Source organism: Girardinichthys multiradiatus, chromosome 22, assembly GCF_021462225.1.
Source record: "Girardinichthys multiradiatus isolate DD_20200921_A chromosome 22, DD_fGirMul_XY1, whole genome shotgun sequence".
Taxonomy (NCBI): Eukaryota; Metazoa; Chordata; class Actinopteri; order Cyprinodontiformes; family Goodeidae; genus Girardinichthys; species Girardinichthys multiradiatus.
The window spans coordinates 29,520,578-29,540,057 of NC_061814.1; the positions used below are offsets into that span (position 1 = coordinate 29,520,578).

The 19,480-nt window shown below is 41.6% G+C and overlaps 1 protein-coding gene across 3 annotated transcripts in view; it reads left to right on the forward strand.

Moving 5' to 3' along the window:
- LOC124858692 (collagen alpha-1(XIX) chain-like) overlaps nt 1–19,480 on the forward strand; it is a 176,496-nt gene that overhangs the window by 141,473 nt on the left and 15,543 nt on the right. For all 3 annotated transcript variants that reach the window (XM_047350828.1, XM_047350829.1, XM_047350830.1), the window contains 9 exons: nt 528–581; nt 1,751–1,795; nt 2,110–2,154; nt 2,252–2,314; nt 2,702–2,737; nt 8,226–8,270; nt 9,877–10,020; nt 13,060–13,126; nt 13,255–13,392. In XM_047350828.1, coding sequence (XP_047206784.1) covers nt 528–581; nt 1,751–1,795; nt 2,110–2,154; nt 2,252–2,314; nt 2,702–2,737; nt 8,226–8,270; nt 9,877–10,020; nt 13,060–13,126; nt 13,255–13,392 — 637 coding nt within the window. The remainder of the gene's footprint in view (nt 1–527; nt 582–1,750; nt 1,796–2,109; nt 2,155–2,251; nt 2,315–2,701; nt 2,738–8,225; nt 8,271–9,876; nt 10,021–13,059; nt 13,127–13,254; nt 13,393–19,480) is intronic.

A 19,480-nucleotide genomic window follows, 5' to 3' on the forward strand; every position in this document is an offset into this window, starting at 1 on the left:
ACAGTTTTGCAAGGGAGACTGAGTCGAAACTCCTTCATGGCAATGTAAAAGACTCATTGACAGTCCTTGCCACCAGATGTGGCATGACCAGTTATTAGGCTTAGTGGGCTATTGCTTTTTCACATAGGATCAGGTTGGTTTGGATTGTTTTTTCCCTGAAGATATTAAATCATCATTTGAAAACTGAATTTACTGAATCTTTGTCTGATATAAAAATTTATTTGATGGTCCAAAACATACCTGACAACTAAATCAATAAATAAATATGTACATTTATAGGTGGGCAAATACTTATTTTCAATACTCTAACTACAGTTTATATTTGCTTGTTTATGTAAATTCAGTTTTATGCATTTACATATAGCGGTATAATTATGCTTGCTGCCAACGTTGCTGCATTTGGGGAATGTGAGATAAAAACAGCACCATCCTTGACTGCCAAATAGGGGGGAAGCAACAACTCTTAGTCTACATTATTATTGACCTCTTCAGCCTGACACAACAGGTGGTGTGTTTTTCTCTCACAGGGGGAACCAGGACCCATGGGTTTACCCGGGCTCGAAGGGCTTCCTGGTGCCAAGGTAGGCAACAGAGCCGTTTCTCTCCCATAAGTGAGCGTCCCCTGATTGCAGCATGTGGAAAAGTGCATTCTCTCTGGAGCATTCTCATTATACAAAGCTAAGGAGATTCTTTGTGAAAGGAGGTATCCATCTTTGAAGAATAAAAATGCTTGGCACAGTGAACAGTATAGGTGCTAGTTAAAGTTATGAAGCAGCTTGAGGAAAACTAAATGTTTTTTTTAGAGAAATTCAATTTATTGTGTTTCTGTTTAAATATTGCCTGGAGGAATTTCAGGTCGACATTTCCAAAGAGGATATACTGCAATTTGGAGCTAAGGCATTAATGTAATGGCTAACAATCTGCACAGTGAATTGCAAGCACTAGTGTAGATGCATTTTCTTGAAAACGGGTCTGGATGTAGCCAGCATATAACTTTATGTGATTGGCAGTGTTTGACTGTAAGCTGTGTGGAGAGTTTGTGAGACTGAAATATATCAGTTTCTGTAACCTCGTGGGATATTTTTCCTTCTAGGAAATACTGTCAGAGGTTTGGCATATGCACATAAGTGTTAGCTCTATAAAAAGAAAGAAAAATGCTTGCTTAAACGTAATCTTTGCATCTAAGTGGATTGTAGAGAAGTTTTAGCCTTTTTTTTTATCTCCCTCTGCATTTGTTTAATTTAACTTCGATGGTTTTACAATGGTATTCACTCCACATGTATGGGCAGTGTCTTCTACTGTGCCTTATAAAAGTATTTATTTGCCTTGAACTTTTTCACATTTTGGAACATTAACCTCTAAACCTTTGCAAAGAAGAATGGGCAGAAATCTACCTTTAAATTGTGCAGTGCAGATAGAGACATACTCCAAAGGACTGTGGCTGTTATGTAAGAGAAAAGTGGTATCTACAAAGTATTGACTTGTGGAGCTGAATACAAATGCATTTATTTATGAAAGATTTTGAAAACACTGTATCATTTTCCTTTCACTTCACAGTTGTGCTTTACTTTGTCTTAGTCTGTCATATAAAGTCCCAGTTAATCATTTTTCAGCTTGTTGTTATAACATCAGAACATATAAGAAGGTTGAAAGGATACCGTTTCCACTGTATTTAATGTATCTACTGACTATGACATGTTTATATACAACTTTTTGAGTCATTTCTCTATTATCTCCCTGATCTTTTCAGGGTGATACTGGTCTGCCTGGCCCTCCCGGGATATCAGGTCCTCCAGTAAGTATTTAATGTCATTCGTGTTATAATTCTTTTTTCTTTTTTAAGTCATACTTCTTTGTGATATGTCATCTGTCTTGTTGAAGTCCTCTACTGGCAGCAGTTCAGCTGTGTTTCCATGAAGAATTGACTGGCATATTTTAATACATAAGTCTGTAAACACTACACCACTTTGTCTAAGAATACTGTAACCCTCTGGAGTGTGTAGAGGATTATGGTGCAGCTATATTATAAATGGGAGGCCACAGATACGACACTAGTGAGGACCTATCAAACAAGGCATGTTTTCTTCCTATTATCTCTGTGATTGACAGGGGAAGCCCGGCACTCGCGGAGAGCCAGGGATCCCAGGAGAGCCGGTGAGCTGCTGCCTCTAACTCCCTTTGAACTGTCAATCCATGCATCATCCCTTTGTCACTGCAGATTGATACTCTCACTGTCTCTCTTCTCCAACAGGGTGAGAGGGGGCCTATTGGAGAAACCGGATTCCCTGGACCCGAGGGACCCCAAGGTGTTCCTGTAAGGATGAAACTTTTATAATCAGTACATCCTACAGTAATGTCCATGCACCTTTATGCTTGTAGATTCATTCTTGAGTCTAGCTTTGTGTACACAGAGGCCAACATGATTCAAGGACAATATGGATGAAATACGTATGTTATCTACCACTTGTCCTGTAGATGATTATATTCCCCCATTTCTCTATGTAATTACCTTCAGAGATAGTTTCTTTAATTTTCCCTGTAAGTGCACAATGGAACAGTGTTCACTCAGCAATCAGGATCATTATCCCTCAGTTGAGATATCTCATTAACTGTGGAGATTACTAGGAGTGCAACAGTGCTGATCCGATCGAAAGTGGGAGCTGATACAAACGTCTTTGTTTGTGTTGCGGTTCCTGAGCAGGGCAGGCCAGGAAAAGATGGAACTCCTGGATATAAGGTGAGTTGCTGCAAATCCCCTTATAGAAAGTGCTTTACATCAGCCAGGCTACAGAGAGATGGCACAGCAGATTTTTATCCCCCCCTTTGGCTACAGCGTGCTGACTGCATTAAACCAATTTGCATATTTGAGATTTAAACGATAGAAACTAAATAGAATCCTGCAGGTTTAAGGCTTTGTTGACTTTTATTCCTTTTACCCAAATGATACAGTTAATGCTTTCAAACAATGATGAAATGTTTGTAATAGAGGGTGTTAGACACTTCAAATTAATGATGTATTTTTTCACTTGGTGAACTTGGGTAAAACTGAAACAAATCCAGCAAAAAAAATCTGCTTTTAGATGGCTGATCAAATTCATTATATGATGTTTACTTCATGAATACAGAATGGTCCTGCAGGATGCAGAACGGATCTGCTTAAATTGCCATTCCACACATAATATGTGTGGAATGGCTATTTAAGCAGATAATATTATTAATATCATATTATATAATATCATATCATATAATAATAAATAATAATCATATAATATTATTATATGATCCAAGACCCAAACTTGACTGATTGTGGTTATTACTGTTTTGCCCAGATATACAAGATGTTTTTCATCTTACACTTAAATGGCAGGCTCAAAGGCTTATTGTTTGTTCTTTTCTTATTTAATATTCCTCCACTATTATATATATATATATATATATATATATATATATATATATATGCCTTCCACTGAGGCCATCTACATAAGGCTGTCATTATGGTGGAACAACAGTGCCATCTAGTAGGTGGCTTTTCTCATCTGCATAGATTGCTTGCTCACTGCTTTGAGCTTCAATATAATGCTCGGGGAAGCACATTTCAGTGGGCAAGATGATAGATTTAAGCTTCCCATCAGGCAGCGGGGAATACGACGTACCGCAGATTAAAGCAGGCAGGGGAGAATGGCACCGGGAAGCGGCGCCCGCTTTAAAGCCACATCATGCCAGATATCATGTCTTTTGCGTGCCTCCTGTAATCCAGCGGGAAATTGGTACAAAGATGCTCCCCGAGGTAATGCTGTGAGCAAAGTAAAAGGAAGCAATGAGGAGTGACAGGAAGGGGAACAGATGACTCAAGATGTTGTGACACGAAGCCGGAGACAGGTATTTTCCTTGCAGCTCATCCGTACAGTAACGACAGCTGGTGGCCTTTGTCAAACAAAACAAGGGTGATGCAGAAGAGCCGTGACATTGCAGAAGGTGAAACACTTTACTGAGAAATATTATACAAGTAGTACAACTTAAGGAGAGTTTAAGGTAGTCAACACACACAGTCATCTGAAAAGTGTGTACATTTGTTAAAGTGATACAATTCAGAAAAAGGTTTATTGGTGTTTTTCTAAAAATACCTGAATGAATTTGCATGATAATTCACCAATCAGAGATTTTGTACCCAATTTCTAAAAACCTGTTTTGTAAAGCTCTGACCTGCCACACCAGTGTTAGCCAATTCCAGTTTCGCTTGAAAAATAAAATTACAATAAAATGTTTTTTTACTTTCGAAATAAATGGAAAAATAAACAGAATAAAATATTTAAAGGAACATAAAATAATGATTTATTTTTAAAAAAAGCCCCGGTAAAAAGCCAAACCTTGAGTATCCAGGTAATAGGACAGAGCCATTTATAAATAAAACCCAACACAACAGAATTAAAGCATACCTTTTTCTTTTTTTTGCACCCTTGAAAATGTAATGTGCACCATATAACACGATATTCTGGTTTTTTTGGGGTTGTTTTGGCAGATCATTTCAAAAAATGTTACAAGTGTGTCCAAATTAATATCGTTCGTTCGTTCGTCGTCTTCCGCTTATCCAGGACCGGGTCGCGGGGGCAGCAGACTCAGCAGAGACGCCCAGACGTCCCTCTCTCCAGACACCTCCTCCAGTTCCTCCAGGGGGAGCCCAAGGCGTTCCCAGGCCAGCCGAGAGACATAGTCCCTCCAGCGTGTCCTGGGCCGTCCCCTGGGCCTCCTCCCGGTGGGACGTGCCTGGAACACCTCCCGAGGAAGGCGTCCAGGAGGCATCCGGTATAGATGCCCGAGCCACCTCAACTGGCTCCTCTCGATGTGGAGGAGCAGCGGCTCTACTCCGAGCCCCTCCCGGATGGCCGAGCTCCTCACCCTATCTCTAAGGGAGTGCCCGGCCACCCTATGGAGGAAGCTCATTTCAGCCGCTTGTATCCGGGATCTCGTTCTTTCGGTCATGACCCAAAGTTCATGGCCATAGGTGAGGGTAGGAACGTAGACCGACCAGTAAATTGAGAGCTTTGCTTTTCGGCTCAGCTCTCTCTTCACCACAACGGACCGGCACAGCGCCCCCATTAATGTGGCAGCCGCACCGATCCGTCTGTCGATCTCCCGCTCCATTCTTCCCTCACTCGTGAACAAGACCCCGAGATACTTAAACTCCTCCACTTGAGGCAGGAACTCCCCTCCAACCTGAAGAGGACAAGCCACCCTTTTCCGGTCGAGTACCATGGCCTCGGACTTGGAGGAGCTGATCTTCATCCCAGCCGCTTCACACTCGGCTGCGAACCGCCACAGCGCATGCTGTAGGTCTTGGCTAGAGGGGGCCAGCAGGACCACGTCATCCGCAAAAAGAAGAGACGAAATTCACTGGTCCCCAAACCAGACCCCCTCCGGCCCTTGGCTGCGTCTAGAAATCCTGTCCATACAAGTTATGAACAGGACCGGCGACAAAGGGCAGCCCTGCCGGAGTCCAACATGCACTGGGAACAGGTCCGACTTAGTGCCGGCAATGCGGACCAAACTCCTGCTCCGCTCGTACAGGAACCGGATGGCCCCTAATAAAGGGCCCCCGATTCCATACTCCTGGAGCACCCCCCACAGGGCATCACGAAGGACACAGTCGAATGCTTTCTCCAGGTCCACAAAACACACGTGAACCGGTTGGGCAAACTCCCATGAACCCTCGAGCACCCTGTAGAGGGTATAGAGCTGGTCCAGTGTTCTACGGTCGGGACGGAAACCACTCTGCTGCTCCTGAAGCCGGGGTTCAACTATCGGCCAGACTCTCCTCTCCAATACCCTGGTGTAGGCCTTACCAGGGAGGCTGAGGAGTGTGATCCCCCTGTAGTTGGAACACATCCTCCGGTCCCCCTTCTTATAAAGGGGGACCACCACCCCAGTCTGCCAGTCCAGAGGCACTGTCCCCGACCGCCACGCAATGTTGAAGAGGCGTGTCAAACATGACAGCCTTACAACATCCAGAGACTTGAGGTACTCAGGGCGGATCTCATCCACCCCCGAAGCCTTGCCACCACGGAGCTTTTTAACCACCTCGGTGACTTCAGCCTGGGTGATGAAAGAGTCCAACCCCGGGTCCCCAGCCTCTGTTTCCACCACGGAATGCGTGATGGCAGGATTGAGGAGATCCTCGAAGTACTCCTTCCACCGCCCGATAATGTCCTCAGTCGAGATCAGCAGTCCCCTGGCCCCACTATAAACAGTGTTGGCAAAGCACTGCTTCCCCCTCCTGAGGTGCCGGACGGTTTGCCAGAATCGCTTCGAGGCCAACCGGTAGTCCTTCTCCATGGCCTCACCGAACTCCTCCCAGGCCCGAGTTTTTGCCTCTGCCACAGCCCGGGCCGCAGCACGCTTGGCCTCACGGTACCCGTCAGCCGCCTCAGGAGTCCCACAAGCCAACCACAGCCGATAGGACTCCTTATTCAGCTTAACAGCATCCCTTACTGCCGGTGTCCACCACCGGGTTCTGGGATTGCCGCCACGACAGGCACCGCAGACCTTACGGCCGCAGCTATGGGCAGTAGCATCGACAATAGATGCGGAGAACATGGTCCACTCATACTCTATGTCTCCAACATCCCCCGGGATCTGGTCGAAGCTCTCCCGGAGGTGGGAGTTGAATACATCCCTGGCCGAGGGCTCCGCCAGGCGTTCCCAGCAGACCCTCACTATGCGCTTGGGCCTGCCAAGTCTGTCTGGTTTTCTCCTCCTCCAGCGGATCCAACTCACCACCAGGTGATGATCAGTGGACAGCTCAGCCCCTCTCTTCACCCGAGTGTCCAAAACATGCGGCCGAAGGTCTGATGATACGACAAAAAAGTCGATCATCGACCTCCTGCCTAGGGTGTCCTGGTGCCAAGTGCACTGATGGACACCCTTATGTTTGAACATGGTGTTCGTTATGGACAATCCGGGACTAGCACAGAAGTCCAATAACAAAACACCACTCGGATTCAGATCGGGGAGGCCATTCCTCCCGATCACGCCTCTCCAGGTGTCACTGTCGTTCCCCACGTGGGCGTTGAAGTCCCCCAGCAGAATAATGGAGTCCCCGGGAGGGGCACTATCCAGCACCCCCGACAGGGACGCCAAGAAGGCCGGGTACTCTGCACTACCACTCGGCCCATAGGCTGAAATGATAGTCAGAGACCTCTCCCCAACCCGAAGGCTCAGGGATACGACCCTCTCATCCACTGGGGTAAACCCCAACACTAGACGGCTGAGCTGGGGGGCAACAAGCAAACCCACACCAGCCCGCCGCCTTTCCCCGTGGGCCACTCCAGAGTAGAAGAGAGTCCAACCCCTCTCAAGGAGATGGGTTCCAGAGCCCACGCTGTGCGTGGAGGCAAGCCTGACTATTTCTAGTCGATATCTCTCGACCTCCTGCACAAATTAATATTTGAGAGAGAAAAGCTCTGATTTGCTGTTATATGTTTAACTAATTTGTCGTTTTAAACTCTACAGAAGCCTTAAATCCACAATTATTTGTTATTTACATAAGCAGAAGCATTGATTTGTGTCTGAGAAAGCAGTCAACTTTGCACAGCATTAAAATTAAATACAGTTTCACTAATACTTAAAAAAACACAACATGTTTACAGAGTTCACTTTAAAAACTGCATCTTATATTTAGAATTAGCACCATTGGTAGGGTTAGCATTACTAAACAAACAGTCGTCTCTGTGTTTTTCCTGTTGACTTAGTCCAGGTTAAGGGTTGTTTTTATTCAAAAGACAGCTAACATTTCCAAATCCAGCAACTTCTCAAAAAGATGAAACTGAGCAAACAATGAAACTATAAAACAATGTCTTTTTTAGAAGCTTCCTACACCTTTTGATCTTCTTCTGACCTCAATTTTCAACACCTCACTGAAAATTAGCAAAGTCACCAGTAGCAACTTTCAGTTAGTGCAACTGCAGCACTCATGCATGTTGCCTTCACTGATCGGAATAAGAGCAGATTTTTTGAGTCCGACTGGCTAATCCTTATCATAGTGTGTAAAATGTCTAAAATTACAAGATTACTGTCACCAGCCAATTTCTCTGTGCATCTCTAAATTTGGAGGATTTAGATGTTCACTGGTTCCATAGAAAAGAACAAATGCCTGCTACTGTTAATATTTTATGAATTTTGCTTTTCTGCTGCAGTCTTAAAGTTTTTTTTTGTTTTTGTTTTTTTCAAAGGGCTCCACAGGTGCAACAGGTGACAGAGGATCCAAAGGTGAACGTGTAAGTAGCATCACGCTCTTCTCCTAAATAGACTTTGGTTTATGACTCACCAATGCATAAAACGTGTTCATGAAATGGTAATGAAAGCCACAATGAATGTGCATTTCAGCACAAATATTACTAATCCCCACAAGCACATAAGCACCGGAAAAAGGGACATTTAACGCTTAGTGCAGTTTTCCTTTGTGTTTGTCAGGCTTTGCCACAGTAATGCAGTATTCGTTTTTCAAATGTAGCTAATAGAGGAGAAAAAAATAGACTTTAAACTTTTCAGCTGACAGAAAAACTGCAGGACTGGCGAAAAACATTGACACAAAAAATAAAGGGGTCATATCCCATGGCATATTCAGGGAGAGTATCAGGCTTTAATGTTGGGGCGACAGTGATGTCAGCAACTAAAGAAACATTTACATATGGGGCCCACATTGGTGGTAAATGAGCTGAAAATCGGCCCTAGATGGGACTGTTCGCAGGATACATAATGGAGCAATTTTCATTGCCTTTATAGGTTTGATGCAAGACAACTCTATCTCTATGTACCTCTATCACAGAACTTACAGCTTTTTGATTATTGATTCAATGGTTAGCCCTATTTTATTGTGTGCTGCTGGTGTCTGGGGCTTTGAGGAAATTAAACATATCAGCACTCTTAAGAATAGAGCTGTTAGATGCTTCTTAGGTGTTCACAAGTTCACTGCCTAATTTGCGGTTGAGTGTGACATGGGATGGGAACCTTGCTCTATAAAGCAAAGACTGGAGATGCTTCGTTTATGGACCTGTCTCACTCAGCTGCAAGATAATAGGCTGACCAAGAAGATTTTTACATGGGATTGTTCAAATAATTATCCCTGGGCTAATGAAATTGCCACATTATTAGTCACTTTTGATTTAAACTATATTTACTGTACATGAATAAATTGCAGCGCTACCTTAATTTCTTAAAACAAATTATTTTTAATGAGTTTAAAAAACAATGGAAACAGGATGTTTGTAGGAAGACAAAACTGAGAAACTATATTTAGTTTAAGGAAAAGTATTGGACTGAACCCTATGTAAAATTTTATTTATCACAAAAACAGTGATCCCTTTGTGCCTAGATCAGAACTGATAGCCTACCTCTGGCATTGGAAGTGGGTAGATATAAAGCATTCTCTGAAGAGGAGAAAGTTTTTGTTTTTCGTGACCTTAGTGTGGTGGAATCTTTGCATTTGTTACATATATTTGAAGAGCCACGTAGCTCGAATTTAAAAATGTAACGACATTTTTGTGGAGCATGTGATTTGTATGTGATGATCTTGTTTTGTATGAGTGTCTTATAAGCCCATGTAGGCTGGGCACCAAAGCTGCATGACACTTAAATAAATGTATCAGTCAATACAGCACATATATCTTTCATGTGTTCCAGTGCTTAGAAAAGTCAGAATTTGTCAAAATTGGAAAGTTCAGTCCAGACCTCAAAGAAAACCACAAATCAGTCTCGGCTGGGAAAAACCTCATCAGTCTAGGTGTAGCACATACACATGTTGGATGGAGATTGCATTGATATTTGTACAGGTGAGTTTGCACAGACAAATTTAGAAACAGCAGGGCCTTCTTTTTAACACAGGGTGATCCAGGCATTCCTGGAGAAAGGGGTGTTCAAGGCGAGAGGGGTCGCATAGGAGAACCTGGCCTGGTTGGACCGATGGGACCACAAGGTGAAAAAGGAGATCCTGGCCCCCCAGGACAATTAGGAAGTGTAAAACTTCTGGTAAGTAGCAAAACTGCAAATGTTTTTGCATGAAAAGATGTTCCACCCATATAATTAAAATCATATGACAGGATACTGCAGTTTGTGTAACTAGTTTAGTTCATCCTGCCAGGATGGAAAGCAATGTATCTACAGCTTTCTGCATGAAACATCAAACATAGCTGAGCAAGGGAGCCCGCTGTTCATTCTCTGCTCAACGCTTCCCACTCCCAATCATCTAGGCATAACAGAAGGTCAAAGCAGGAGAGAGTCGGAAACAGAGGGAAAGACAGAGATATGTGGGCGTGCCAAGAGCTCTGCAGAGCGGAGAAAACACCTCCATCTGTCACAGACATTTTACTGTGCACTCACTGTAGTTATATAACATTCAAAGTGATGAAAACCTGTTTTGAATGCAACATTGGAGCCTATTGTTATGAATGCTGCCCTGGAAAGCAATGCAGTTGAGAACAGTTCTGCTGACTGACATTAAGTTGTGACTGAAAGTCCTTTGACTGAAACAACATGTACTGTATGCAGATGAGTAAAGAACTATTTTCTTAAAGCGTTTTTGTTAGTTTAGCTGTATACCACAGCAGAAGAGGTTTACAGGTAAAAAATATATATATAGAAATGATCTAAAAACATGAGCATTTGGCTATATTTTCTCATTCACATCCCATCCATGTATTCATCTGAAGTAATTTTTGTCTGTAGTTCAAAGTCAGGGTTTGTGTTTTGGCTGTATAACTGTGACTCCCATACTGGCTTCTTCTCAGCTTTGGAAGCTGATGTTTTTGGTCAAAACAGCTCTTTTTTGTTTGGGGTTTGCCAGACCATTCACAGTGTTAGAACTCACTTCTCTTCCATTACCTTTGTGCGCCCTGCAGAGTAGCAGCAGCTTTAACACAACTTGAACTGCAGGAAGGAGAGCAGCAAAAATGTTTAGGAGTTTGGCTGAAGAAACTACAAAAATTGCTGAAGAAACTACAAAAATTGCAGGCCCTGTTTTTATTTTACATGACTTGAGAAGAGCCCAGAATAAATGTAAATGCTGACTTACACATTCCTTTTATCCCTTAAGTACAGTTTATTAGCTATAAATATTTTCCATGATTTTTGTTTAAAACAGAAAAAAAAATACTTTGTCATCATTTTTACCAATTTTGTTTGGTAATTTGTATTTATCTCATCTTCTATTTATTTATAACACTTATAAAGATGTGTAAGTATTAAGGCAGTTTAGAAAAGGCACTGCTCCTAAAATAATCTAACATACTGATTATTACAGTTATAATAATGATATAATTAACACTTACTTGTAATTATGCTGATTTCTAACCAAAAACATGAGCAAAACCAACTAAATTCAAAAGTAGTTTTTGAATAAATTGGCTAATATACAGAATGTGTTATAATTTTGCCATTCTGTCGCAGCATAATAACAAGCTGATATTTGTTGGTTGATTGGTTAGGCTCTCTGTTGTAGTCAGTCAGCTGCTCAACAAACATGTCGCTCCTAGCTTATTATTTGTGATATATACTATATAATATAGTTTGAAAGCAGCATTACAAAAAACAAATTCATTTTTGTCCGTTTTTTTCAAGACCAGCAATAATAATTTATCTTGTAGGTTAAAAAAGCCTAGAAGCGTTATTGGGCCAGTTTCCCAGCATCGTAGAGCAATAGGTGGGGGAGGGTAGCACAATGCTACTCTGTTTGCCGTATAGAGGGAGAAAACTCTGGCACTTTCTCTGGCATCTCTTTAAAACGTAGGAACGGAAAGACAGAAAATATGTTTTTCAAATGCAGGTGTGCTTTAATAGCAGGAAATGGCTCTTATCTAGTTTAGACTATACACATTAAATGTCAAGTACAAAAGCACATTCCAGTACATGTATTTCTAATATTTACATAAAAAATGTTTTCCCTAGGGTGGTGTTATTACTCCATTTGTGTATTTTATTTTATTTCTTCTGGAATTTGGATCTCACACATGGGAATCAGACCCAATTTGACTGTGTTGGATACCAGTGAGGTTTACTATTTGTTGTGATCAGAGAGAAAGCTACTAATAGCACCACAAGCTGATAACTAGAGAGTATTTTTTTTTTCCATTTTATGAGTCCGAACCATAAATTAACATGTTCAGAAATAGATGTATAGAGTACAGTGAATGTTAAAAATAAAAGTAAATAAACACTTTTTTCCTGCAAATTTTATATAAAGGTCGGCCCTATTGAGTTTGATTTCAGGGTAGCTGAGAGATCTCTGATTAAAAAAACTTAAAAAGGTTTCCATTTCCACATAAAGGGGAGAAAAAAATGATATGGATAAAAAAGTATCTCAGCATCTCAATTTGCACAGTTAAACGTTAGTCCCTAACAGAGCAAGATATGCATTTTACAGACTTAGAAGGAATAAACTCTTCCTCCAATGTGATCATCCACAAATGAATGCAGACAATCTAACCTTGAAGTTCCTATTCCAAATATGATCGTAACTATACTATGCTTTGGTAAATAGTTTATAGACTTTTTCACAGTGAAAATATTTCTAGATGTTATAATATTTTATATTATATGTCTTTATAATAGCCTGCTATATTTTAGAGGCATACAGAGCTAACACAATTCCTTCGTGGCACAGGGTGCATCACTGTATTGCTGAACATAAAGTAATACCACTTTAGAGAGTTATGGTATCAAATTTGATATACCTTGCTAAATCTGTAAATATTTCTTGCTGTGTTGGAGTTCAGATCTCAGGTGGAGAGAGGAAGAATGATTTTTAAAGGGTATAAAACCCTCTATTTTTGGAGGGTTTTGACATTTTTGGTTTCAAAAATGTCTGTTGGAGGACTTTTTTGAGCATATATACATGAGGACTATCTATTTAATTGTCATGCCATGATAACTATAATCTTCACTGTATGTCCACTGCTGCCATTTGACTGAGAATGAAGTTTTAGCTTGTGTTGTCTCTTAAATGAATTTTTAGTCTTTCTTGCCTGAGTTAAAATGCTTCAGTAAGTGATCTTTTATCCCCCCTTCACACAGGATGATCCCAGCTTTACAGAGGAACTCAAAATCTTTATCCAAAGTGAAGTGATGAGGATTTTTGAAGGTAAAAATAGCCTGACATTTGATTTAGTTGATGTGTTTTCATTCACTTTAATGCCTCCTCTGTATGTCACCTTCCAAGTGTCTTATCTATGGAGTCTTTTTTTAAAATATAATTTTCCTACCTTGCAGAGAAAGTGTCTGATGCTGCCATTCGACAGAAGACACCTGCTGGCATCTTAGCTTCACCCTTCCAAGGACCTCCGGGACCCCCTGGCAAAGATGGATCACCAGGTTCACCAGGAGAGCCTGGGCCACCTGGCCCTCAAGGTAGCATGTCAATACTCAGAGCTTAAATGCTTGACATACAGTAATAACCAACCCAAAAAAATAACCACCGTGACACTAATAGTTTGGATTACCTGTTGATGTTTTAATTACCGTATTTTCCGCACTATAAGGCGCACTTAAAAACCATTAATTTTCTCAAAAAATGACAGTGCGCCTTGTAATCCGGAGCGCCTTATATATGGATCAATTGGTTAATTGGTTGATCCATACTGGTTGTACACGGCGCTCTGTCAAAATGTTTCAGTACGACTGGTAAACTACAAAGCCGCACCGCTTGCAGCATTACGGCTATCGTAGTCAGGGGCGTCGCCGAAGTAATAGCGGTAAACACCTGTACTGTGCTTACTCCTAGTCCAACACCACTTGTGTGTGTATAACGACCCCAAAATTGCACCTTTCAAGAGACACGCTTACGATGCTGAGTTAAAACTCAAGGCTGTCAGCTACGCAGTCGAACATGGAAATAGAGCAGCAGTGAGAGAATTCAACAGTTAACGCTACTATATTGTGAATGTACTAACGTTTGATTTAGTGCATCAAACTGCTTCTTTTACGTGTTTACTGAATCAGGGAAAAGTTCCCTTTCACGTTTTAACTAACGTTTGATTTCAACTTCAACTTCATAGACTCCAATGCATTCCTAACGTGCGGTTGGCTCTATTCAATAGATTTCTATGTAGAGGAGACCTTACCATGAGAGTGAATGGAGTTATCAGAACGCTGGTTTGTAGTGTATTAATAAAGTTTGACTGACTGACTTATCTGACTGTTTTGTCGACATTCTCTTTAGCACAGCTCCATCTAGTGGATGCATAACGCAACCCCAGTCAAACGTTTGACTGCAGTAGCTTCTATTCTATGCGCCTTATAATCCGGTGCGCCCTATATATGAAAAAAGTTCTAAAATAGGCCATTCATTGAAGGTGCGCCTTATAATCCGGTGCGCCTTATAGTGCGGAAAATACGGTAACTAAATATTTATTAATGTCTCTGCCTGCACCATATATGCAGTGCCTTGAACCTTTCCACATTTTGTCATCTTACAGCCACTAAATCTTAGTGTGTTTAATTGGTCTTTTATGCGATAAACCATCACAAAGTATTGAATAATTATGAAGTGGAAGAAACATTAGAATTAATGAGAAGGAAAATAATGCATAGTTTTCCATTAAGTAAAATAAATAACAATCTGAAATGTGTGGGATACAGCTATATCTTTACCCCACCACTCTGATTATCCTAAATAAAATCCAATGCAATCAATTGTCATCACAAGTCACCTATTTAGTAAACAGCATCCACCTACAGTACAGTACAAACCAAAAGTTTGGACACACCTTCTCATTCAAAGAGTTTTCTTTATTTTCATGATTATGAAAATTGTAGCTTCACACTGAAGGCATCAAAACTATGAATTAACACATGTGGAATTATATACTGAACAAAAAAGTGTGAAGCAACTGAAAATATGTCTTATATTCTAGGTTCTTCAAAGTAGCCACCTTTTGCTTTGATTAGTGCTCCACACACTCTTGGCATTCTGTTGATGAGCTTCAAGAGGTAGTCACCTGAAATGGTTTTCCAACAGTCTTGAAGGAGTTCCCAGAGATGCTTAGCACTTGTTGGCCCTTTTGCCTTCACTCTGCGGTCCAGCTCACCTCAAACCATCTTGATTGGGTTCAGGTCCGGTGACTGTGGAGGCCAGGTCATCTGGCGCAGCACCCCATCACTCTCCTTCTTGGTTAAATAGCCCTTACACAACCTGGAGGTGTGTTTGGGGTCATTGTCCTGTTGAAAAATAAATGATGGTCCAACTAAACGCAAACCGGATGGAATAGCATGCCGCTGAAAGATGCTGTGGTAGCCATGCTGGTTCAGTATGCCTTCAATTTTGAATAAATCCCCAACAGTGTCACCCCCCCACCATCACACCTCCTCCTCCATGCTTCATGGTGGGAACCAGGCATGTAGAGTCCATCCGTTCACCTCTTCTACGCCGCACAAAGACACGGTGGTTGGAACCAAAGATCTCAAACTTGGACTCATTAGACCAAAGCACAGATTTCCACTGGTCTAATGTCCATTCCTTGTGTTCTTTAGCCCAAACAAGTCTCTTCTGCTTGTTGCCTGTCCTCAGCAGTGGTTTCCTAGCAGCCATTTTACCATGAAGGCTTGATTGACTGCTTAGTCAATCACTTAACCTGGATGGCATTAAATTGACCTCTGATAATAAAGTAAAAAACCTTGGTGTTATTTTTGACCAGGACATGTCATTTAAATCCCATATTAAACAGGTTTCTAGGATGTCCTTCTTTCATCTCCGGAACATTGCCAAAATTAGAAATATCCTATCTAGGAGTGTGCTGAAAAACTAGTCCATGCATTTGTTACTTCAAGGCTGGACTATTGTAATTCTTTACTATCAGGATGTCCACAAAATGCAGTTAAAAGCCTTCATTTGATTCAAAATGCTGCAGCAAGAGTTCTGATGAAAATTAAAAAGAGAGATTACATTTCTCCTATTTTAGCTTCCCTTCATTGGCTCCCTGTTAAATCCAGAATAGAATTTAAAATTCTCCTCCTCACATATAAAGCCCTTAATGATTTAGCTCCATCATACATCAGAGATCTGATTGCTCCATATGTTCCTAACAGAGCACTTCGTTCTCAGACTGCAGGTTTACTGGTGGTTCCTAGAGTCTCTAGAAGTAGAATGGGAGGCAGATCCTTTAGTAATCAGGCTCCTTTCCTGTGGAACCAGCTCCCAGTTTTAGTCCGTGAGGCAGACACCCTGTCTACTTTTAAGGCTAGGCTTAAAACTTTCCTTTTTTATAAAGCTTATAGTTAGAGTGGCTTAGTTTATCCTGAGCTATCTTCCTTATTTTTTACCTCCGTCTTCTTCCCTCCCTGTTGGATGGAGTAAGGGGGAGTCAGGTTTAGCCTAAACCGGCTCAGTTATGGTTGAGGTGCAAACACACCCTCCATTTCTGCTACCTGTATGACCCCTTCTCTTTTCCAATGGTTATAATCAGTCTGACAGAGGGAGGTATCCCAATCATTGTGGTTTTTAGTATAACAATGACCATCAGTGGGACCCTTTGTGAGGTGCCTTGAGACGACATTGTTGTAAATAAGCGCTGTTTAACTAAAAAATCTGAACTGAAACTATCTGTGTAGTTATGCTGCTATAGGCTTAGGCTGCTGGAGGACATGACGACCACTTCGCTACATTCTCACACTACTCTCCAATTTTGCATTGTTGGCTGTTATTTCAGCTTTTAACCTTGTTCTCTCTATTTTCTATTCCTAGAAGCTACACCTGGTCTGGCTCTGTGTCTGCCTGTGACACCTTTCTGGAGAGGGGAATTGTCCGAGCTTCTGCTAGCAACAACTTAATGCTCACCCTCTACCGATGATCCATATGGCCCTGTCTTTTAGTGTTTAACCCTTTCTCTCTCCTAGACATGGAAATTGACTGAGCTTTTACTGTAACTAATTATATCTGCTCTCTTTCAGACTCTAACCTTGAAAACTGGCTCAGAGTTTATCTGTTCTTTCTTTCTAGGTGAAACGACTAAAGGAGCTACATCCATTAACATTTACTTTTCCTTCCCATAGAAAGTACTCCTGGATCATTGCTTCTGCGTTCTTTTTGTGTCTCTGCTCTGTTCTCTCAAACCCCCAGTCGGTCGTGGCAGATGGCCACTCACACTGAGCCTGGTTTGCTGGAGGTTTTTTCCTGTTAAAAGGGAGTTTTTCCTCTCCACTGTCGCTACATGCATGCTCAGTATGAGGGATTGCTGCAAAGTCAACGCCAGTGACTGTCCACTGTCTCTACATGCTCATCCAGGAGGAGTGAATGCTGCAAGTCACTGACTGGATGCAATCTGCTGGGTTTCCTTAGATAGAAAAACTTTTTATCCAATTTGAATAAAAAGCTAACTCTGACTGCACTGTTCAAGTGTTAGGATTAATTGGAATGTATGTACCTGACTGTTGTGAAGTGCCTTGAGACAACATGTGTTGTGAATTGGCGCTATATAAATAAAACTGAATTGAATTGAATTGAATTGAATTGAATTTAATTTAATTGAATTCACACAGTCTCCTCTTAACAGTTGTTCTAGAGATGCGTCTGCTGCTAGAACTCTGTGTGGCATTGACCTGTTCTCTAATCTGAGCTGCTGTTAACCTGCGATTTCTGAGGCTGGTGATTTGGATGAACTTATCCTCCGCAGCAGAGGTGACTCTTGGTCTTACTTTCCTGGGGCGGTCCTCATGTGAGCCAGTTTCTTTGTAGCGCTTGATGGTTTTTGTGACTGCACTTGGGGACACTTTCAAAGTTTTCCCAATTGTTCGGACTGACTGACCTTCATTTCTTAAAGTAATGATGGCCACTCCTTTTTCTTTACTTAGCTGCTTTTTTCTTGCCATAATAGAAATTCTAACAGTCTATTCAGTAGGACTATCAGCTGTGTACTGTATCCACCTCCTGCACAACACAACTGATGGTCCCAACCCAATTTATAAGACTTGAAATCCCACTTATTAAACCTGACAGGGCACACCTGTGAAGTGAAAACCATTTCAGGTGACTACCTCTTGAAGCTCATCAACAGAATGCCAAGAGTGTGCGGAGCAGTAATCAAAGCAAAAGATGGCTACTTTGAAGAACCTAGAATATAATACATATTTTCAGTTGTTTCACACTTTTTTGTTCACTATATAATTCCACATGTGTTAATTCATAGTTTTGATGCCTTCAGTGTGAAGCTACAATATTCATAGTCCAGCTCTCTGGAGCTTCTAACCTGTAACTTTTGGATGTATCCCTACTCTAATACATTTAAATCAATTGACTGAATTCCCTCAGCAGCATGTCGTTCGGCTCTGCAAAGGCCTGGTAACGAGCCATTAATTTGATTCAGTTGTGTGGAGGAGGGATTCATCTAAACGTTGCAGGATGGACCTGTTCTTAACTGACAAGCTGAGCAATAAGAGCTAAAATCAAAGACGCAGGAGGAGCAGCACAGCTCAGAGTGAAGATTTTTTGACAGGAGAGCTATTAGTCTTATACTCCACAGATCTGGCCTTTATGAAAGAGTGGTAAGAAGAAATGTATTGCTAAAAGTAAACTATAAAAAAAATCCAGTTTAAAGTTTGCCAAAAGCCATGTAGGGCGCACAGTGAACATATGAAGGAAGGTCATCTGGTCTGAAAACTGAGCATTATGGCCTACTGGTAAAATGTTGTATGTGGCGAAATACTATCAATTCAATTCAATTCAGTTTATTTATATAGCTCCAATTCACAACACATGTTGTCTCAAGGCACTTCACAAAGGTCAGGTACATACATTCCAGTTAATCCTTACCACTGAACAGTGCAGTCAGATTCAGTTATTTATTCAAATTGAATAAAAAGTTTTTCTATCTAAGGAAACCCAGCAGATTGCATCGAGTCAGAGATTTGCAGCATTCCCTCCTCCTGGATGAGCATGTAGAGACAGTGGACAGTCACTGGCGTTGACTTTGCAGCAATCCCTCATACTGAGCATGCATGTAGCGACAATGGAGAGGAAAAACTCCCTTTTAACAGGAAGAAACCTACACCAGAACCAGGCTCAGTGTGAACGGCAATCTGCCACGACCGACTGGGGGTTTGAGAGAACAGAGCAGAGACACAAAGAGAACACAGAAGCACTGATCCAGGAGTACTTTCTATGGGAAGGAAAAGTAAATATTAGTGGATGTAGCTCCTTTAGTCGTTTCATCTAGAAAGAAAGAACAGATAAACTTTTAGCCAGTTTTCAAGGATAGAGTCTGAAAGAGAGCACATATAATTAGTTACAGTAAAAGCTCAGTCAGTTGCCATGTCTAGGAGAGAGAAAGGGTTAAACACTGGAAGACAGGGCCATGTGGATCATCTGTAGAGGGTGAGCATTAAGTTGTTGCCAGCAGAAGCTTGGACGATGCCCCTCTCCAGAAAGGTGTCACAGGTAGACACAGAGTCAGGCCAGTTGTAGCTTCTAGAAAGAGAAAAGAGAGAGAACATAAAATGTCACATT